Source organism: Nannospalax galili, unplaced genomic scaffold (genome assembly GCF_000622305.1).
Source record: "Nannospalax galili isolate Female #2095 unplaced genomic scaffold, S.galili_v1.0 scaffold138, whole genome shotgun sequence".
Lineage (NCBI taxonomy): Eukaryota > Metazoa > Chordata > Mammalia > Rodentia > Spalacidae > Nannospalax > Nannospalax galili.
Window position 1 is genome coordinate 66,589 of NW_008341333.1, and position 6,361 is coordinate 72,949.

The window sequence follows — 6,361 nt, forward strand, 5'->3', positions numbered from 1 at the left end:
ACATAGGTATATGTGCACATATATATACACATACATTTCATGCACATACACTTATTTCATGAGGGGTAGTGAGTCACCTTAAAGGCGGCAACAGTGTATGGAGCTTTGCACTTGTCTGGTGCTCACTAATGTTTGCTGAATTGGAGCAAACCTCTGCCTTGCCCATCCTGGTTTTTATCGTTGACCATTGCTCTCAGGAGTTAATGTTTGAACCTGGCCATAAAGAAATCGGCAGCTACTGACCTGTGGCCTATATTCAAAGAGGAAGAAGCCCCTTATAAAATAGCCAACAGTGGATGGTCTGGCAGACAGAGCTGTTGTGGGTCAGCTGTGAAGAGGGAGCCTCATCGCCACCATGAACTTCTCCGGCAAGTACCAAGTACAGAGCCAGGAAAACTTTGAGCCCTTCATGAAGGCAATTGGTGAGTGCTGGACAAGACACCAAGACTTTGATCCTAGCAGGGAGGGTCTGGCCCTGCTGCCAGATGCCTGAGTTGAGGTAGGAGGGCAGTTTCAGGCTATACTAAACCGGGGTACTTACTGACTTTCTTGGTCTCTTGCCACTTGAGCTGTTACTGACTGGACAAGGCCACCCCAGAAACTGTGGAAGCAGCACTGATCCGGGGTGCAGTTGGGATTGAAGCGTATGTCTGCTGAATACCTTGTTGTCATTCTGTGACCTTGTTCATTTATTCATTCAGTTAGTCAGTCAATCTGGAAACACTGGTTCAAGGCCAACCACACTTCAAGCACCATGCTTGATGTATAAACTAGGGAGACAGATTATGATGAGCTACAATCCTCAAAGCACGGTTCAGAGACAGAGAAGAAAAAGGTGTAGTGAAATGTCCCCAGCTTGTAGGACTCTCTACCAGGCACTATGCCATTTAATCCTCATAAAACTCTGAGTTCATCACTGTATTTTCCCATTTTATAGTTGAGGCAACTGAAGCCAAGAAAGGGGATGTGCTGTGACCAATCTCAGACAGTAGGAAGTGTTTCAGTTGGAGTTCAAAGCAAGTGCTGATTCTCAGAAACCCCATTTTAACTTCCTGTTCCCCCCAGGATACAGGAGTCTGTGGGAGTGAAAACTGCATGGTGGTGAAGGCTGAGCCTGGGACCCAGGGAGAGGAAAGTGTGTTCCAGGGAAGAAGAACCGTGTGAGCAGAGGGTGCAGCATGACAAGGGAGGGCATCTTTATCAAGACAGAGAAGAAGGGAAACAGCAAGTGCAGGGAAAGAAGGACTCGGGCCATCTCAGGACTCAGCTTCCACAGACAGGCCACACCACTTGCTATTCCCAGCATCCCTGACCTGAGCTAAGGACCCTCCACTGCTGTTGTCGACACACATGGTTTCCATGAACCTTCATTCATGTAAAGCCACAGCTGAGCTATGAAATTTGCAAAGCCCTATTCCAGATCAAGGGACTTTGGTATATCAGCCCCAAAGAGCCTTTGACTCCCAAGGCCACAGCAAATTTGCCCAGCACGTCCCTGCTTTGTGCAGTGATCCTGGTCTAATTTTTAGAAGCTTCTTTATCATTTCAGCAGTAATTTGATATGAAAGATAAACACTCTAGAGGATGAAATATTCCCACTTCAATAATAAGGCCAGTAAAGATAGAGGGACTGGGGAAGGAAAATAAGTGAGAAGTAGGCAGCCATAGAGAAAAGGTTCCTCAGGCCAGAGAAGGATCCTTACTGTAAATGAACTGCTGTCTGGGAATGTAGTTCATTTGGTATAGTGCTTGCCTAGCATGCATGAAACCCTGGGTTTCATGGTACCATGTGCCTGCAATCCCAGCACTGGGGAGGTGGAGGCCGGAGGATCGGTAAATTCAAAACCATCTTTAACTACATAGTGAATTCAAGGCCAGTCTGGTATACACGGAATCCTGTCTCCCTCTTAAAAAACAAAAAAGAACAGCTGGTAAGATAGTGGCAGTCATGCCAGGCTGCTGACTTTCCCTGTCAGAAGCCAAAGGCCTTTCTGCTCACTGCTCTGCTATAAGCATGTGTGGCCTCCTCTCCTCTCCAACACACCGTTTCTTTTGTTTATCTTGGCTGTGTAACCTGCTGTAGTCTCTAACCTCAGCTGGTTTCTACCAGGTTTGCCTGATGATCTCATCCAGAAGGGCAAGGACCTCAAGGGGGTATCGGAAATCGTCCACAATGGGAAGCATATCAAGCTCACCATCACCCATGGATCCAAAGTGATCCAGAATGAGTTCACCTTGGGGGAGGAGTGTGAGCTGGAGACCATGACTGGGGAAAAGGTCAAGGTATGTGGTACCCCTGCCTTCTGCCTTCTGCTTCCCCAAACTCCTAATAGATACCATGTCTCTGAACCCACCTGAGACAAAGAGAGCTCTGAGAGAAGATAATCTCTTTGTCGGAGGGGTTCCGTGACTCCCACGCCTGAGCTCTCCATTTTGGAGGATCTGGGGGAAAGCCAACATAGAGCAGGAGCCTCGGTCTCAGGATCTCCTGGGCCCAGTGCTCCTGATTCTGAGTCTTCCAAGGAAGGGCCAGAACTGGGACAAATGGACGTCAGTAAAATCCTTGATCTGAGCCAGGGCAGTTTCACCTGCTCTGGACTGTGGCCTCAGGCCACAGTTACCAGTTGAGCATAGACTATGTGAGGAATGGACAGCTGATAACAAGGCCACAGTTCCTACCAGTGTGGGCCTCTGCTCCTCCCTACAAGGTCTGCAACCCCAGGCTAGCCAGTGGCATTGCATAACTGTTCTGTGCTCCTACCTTTCTAGACTTTGTGCCTTGGGCTAAGCATGAGCCTCTCTACCTCTGGATTGCTTTTATTTCTGCCTCCCTAAGATACAGCATTACAGGTCAAGGAGGTCAAGGTGAAGTGCAAAGGGGAATTTTCGTGATTTGCTCATGCCAAGATGGGTCATCATGGGTTTTATCATTGGCCTTTTCCAACTGCCCATTTTGGAGGCGTATTTTTAACTTTGGTCAATGTCTTTTACCCCTGATTAGGTTCCTTCCTTCCTTCCTTCTTTTTTTTTTTTTTCTGAGCCAGCACCTTGCTTTGTAGCCCAGACTGGCCTCAAACTGAAGATTCCCCTGCCTCTGCCGCCTGAGTGCTGTTACTACAGGCCTGCACCACTGTGTCCTACCACTGTTTGGTTTCTCTTACTTCTGTCTAGATGTCTAAGGCTTGGGAATGGGTCCACAACAGGAAAGACTAATTTTTGGAAGGACCAGCATACACTCGTGATTTGAGTGTTGAATTTAGAGAAAGGGAATTTTACTTGCTTTTATCTTTTCTTGGGGGGGGCATCCTCTTCTCTAGATCACATGCCATAAACTGAAATCCTAACAAGAGAAGACATTTTCTTTCATGCATAAATGCACCCCCATTTCCATTTAGAGTCAGAGAATTGTGCTAAGAGTACAGGGTCAGGATGTCTGGGTCGTTGTCAGTTGATGCCATGCAGATGAACCAAGCTCATTAGCCCTATCCCTAGTCCTCTTCTCACAGGCCATATCTCTGTCTCATGCAGATGGTGGTTAAGTTGGAAGGTGACAATAAAATGGTAACAACCTTCAAAAATATCAAGTCTGTGACTGAATTCAACGGAGACACAATCACCCATGTAAGTTGCACTCTAGGCTTGTTCCCAGTGCTCAAGGGACGTGGGGATGAGGGCCAGCTGCACTCCATTTCCCATGCTCCATCTCTTCCTACTCCGAGACTCTGACTCTCCATCTTTCCTTTTATCAATATCCTTTACTACTTGTGAGGATCCATTACATATCAAATAGTTTACACACATTGTCTTGAATCTTTTGAATAACACTTTTCTAAGTGGGGAACTAAGGCTATGGCCAGCTTCAAATGACAGAGCCAGGATTCCCTTGGATTGTGTCTGTCTCTTGGGCTACCATGCACAGTTGTTCACCACCCTCGCTTAGGATGAAGCTGTTCACATTACAGACAGCGCGGATTTCCACACTCAGTATAATCTTTCAGCAGTCTTGGTCTAACCAAATCACAGCAGAATATCAGGATGGTTTTTGAACAGGTATTAGAGAAGTATCTGAGAAGGAAGAGGCACCTTTTTCCATTTTTGAAAATATTTTATTTATTATTTTTACTTTATGTATATGAGTGTGTTGCCTACATGTGGGTAGGTGCACCTGTGTCATACAATGCCTGCAGAGGTCAGAAGAGGGTGTCGGATTCCCTGGAACTAGAGTTACAGGCAGTTGTTAGCTGCCATGTGGGTGCTGGGAATCGAAGCCTGGTCCTTTGCAATAGTAGGCAGTGCTCTTAACCACTGAGCTATCTCTCCAGCCCCATGGGGGTGCCCTTTTCTAATTCACCTGATGTCTCCCACCCCCTCATACACCTACAGGCTGTCTTCTACTTCCACATCTGCAGCCAGCTACTCCCACCCCTGTTCCTTCCTCCTCGCTTCTCCCTGCTTCTCTTCCCTTTACCCAAACAACACCCAAGTGGAATGGAGTCAGAGGGTTGCTTGGTGTGCTGAGGCACCGGACAGGACATACAGAGCATAGTTTGCCTTTTCCTGTTTCTGCTGAGATGAGGTCACAACCCTCCCACTCAGACTATAGGGTAGTAGTTCACTAAATCTAGAGATTTCCACAGACTTCATTCAGTTGGAGCCCCCAGTGATCCTGGAGCAACACTTCCCATCAATGCAACTTGCACACATGGGAGGCTATGTTTGGCTCTTTCATTGCTATTCCTTGTTTATGGTGTGGTTGTAATTAATCACCACCGCCCTTCTTTCTACCTTGGCACTAACTAACAAGCCATGAGGGCTTCCATCTTCCACAAGCCAGAGTGTCTAATAAGTGCCTCTGCCCACTTGGCACTTGTGTGCAGTCACATTTCTGGCAAGTTTATGGCAGTTTAAGAGTGGCACACTCTGGCCATGTAATCATATTCAATCATTCTCCATGCTTGTCAGCCCACACCTGGTCCCAATTTGCAGGATTATCTTCAGTGTTTCTCCCATGGTTAGGTTCCACCAGCTCACCTTCGCACCCAGAATGTGCTTTAAAGGGTCACAGAAGGCAGATCCCAGTCCAAGCAGGCTGTCATCACCTGCTCATGGAAACTCCCTCAGCCAGGGAGAGAAGGGTATCAGTCATGAAACACATTCAGTTCCCACTCCTGTCCATCATTCCCACAGCAGAACAAGAGAGCAGGGAGGAATTACCCTGGACTGAGTCCAGGCATATCTCCCCTAATTCCCCTGCCTCCTATGAGTGAAGTAGACAACATATTTCATAATCAGGTAGTAGCCCATGGAATGGCTGTTAGAACTAAGGGACTCCTTTTCCATTTGATATCATAATAGGGCAAAACAGTCTTGTTCAAGAGAACCAAGGGTGGTGGAGGGACTGCCCCACAACATCCCTAAAGTTGATGTAGCCAGTGTTCTTTTGGGTTTTACTGTGCTGCTCTGAGGCTAGAATCCTGGACTCTGCACATTCTAGGCAAGCATTCTACCACTGATCCACACACACAAGCCCACATCTGGTGTTCTCATATGTTTCCTTCACAAGCTTAGACAGAAAATTGTATAGTCATCACTATGTTCCAGGCTAGCTCAGTACATCTGTGTAAATATGTCACATATCCTTGATACTCAACAACATGCAGTCAGTGCATCATAGATCTCAATGAAATTTTCAGACTTTGGATTGGGCTGCTTTGGATGGTCTTGCTATCGCTGTCATTAGTGCAGAAACAGTTTGGTAACTTACAGGACAGCCCTCCACAGGAGCAAGTGAAGTAACAAAGACACAGTGTAGTGTTTTAGAAAAAATTGTCAACAATTCATCTGCTCCTAAAGAAAATGGAAATGTTTTAAGTTGTTTCATGTGTTAGCTCATTTTTGAAGCCATTTAGGAAAATTTACTTGTTTGTTTTACAATTCATCTTAGATAAGCATTTCATGATGTCTTTTCTGACTTTCAGACCATGACATTGGGTGATATTGTCTACAAGAGAGTCAGCAAGAGGATTTAGACAAGTCTGAGGTTCATTGTTTTACAATGTAAAATTAATATAATAAAGTGAACTTTGTTTGAAAACATTTCTTCTTAACGCCTTCTTATGGATGGTGCCATTGTTTCTATTTTGTATTTTTTGTTATTGTGTGTATGTTTTAGAAATTGAACCCAGGGCTTCACACATTCTAGGCAAGCACTCCACTGCTGAGCTACATCCCAACTCCTGCTATAGGTTTCTATGAAAACTGATAATATATGATTTTGTAATTACAATCTGTATCACGCTTCCAGGTCAGATCTAAAGGGTGATTCTCACTCTGAATACAGTCCTCAGCCTCAGCCTCATTC

The 6,361-nt window shown here is 45.8% G+C and overlaps 1 protein-coding gene across 1 annotated transcript; it reads left to right on the forward strand.

Annotated features, from left to right (window-relative positions):
• Window positions 1–225: 225 nt before the first annotated feature.
• Window positions 226–6,096, forward strand: Fabp1 (fatty acid binding protein 1). The gene is made up of 4 exons (XM_008836721.3): window positions 226–422; window positions 2,111–2,283; window positions 3,529–3,621; window positions 5,979–6,096. The coding sequence occupies exons 1-4, from the start codon at window positions 356–358 to the stop codon at window positions 6,027–6,029; spliced, it is 384 nt and encodes a 127-aa protein (XP_008834943.1). The 5' UTR covers window positions 226–355; the 3' UTR covers window positions 6,030–6,096.
• The last annotated feature ends 265 nt before the right edge of the window (window positions 6,097–6,361 follow it).

Bases quoted from the DNA above. Each gene is read 5' to 3' on its own strand.
- Fabp1 (XM_008836721.3), top strand. From the start codon at position 356: ATGAACTTCTCCGGCAAGTACCAAGTACAGAGCCAGGAAAACTTTGAG. The intron at 2,284-3,528 runs GTATGTGGTACC...TGTCTCATGCAG, and splicing joins TGACTGGGGAAAAGGTCAAG to ATGGTGGTTAAGTTGGAAGG. The intron at 3,622-5,978 runs GTAAGTTGCACT...TCTGACTTTCAG, and splicing joins ACGGAGACACAATCACCCAT to ACCATGACATTGGGTGATAT.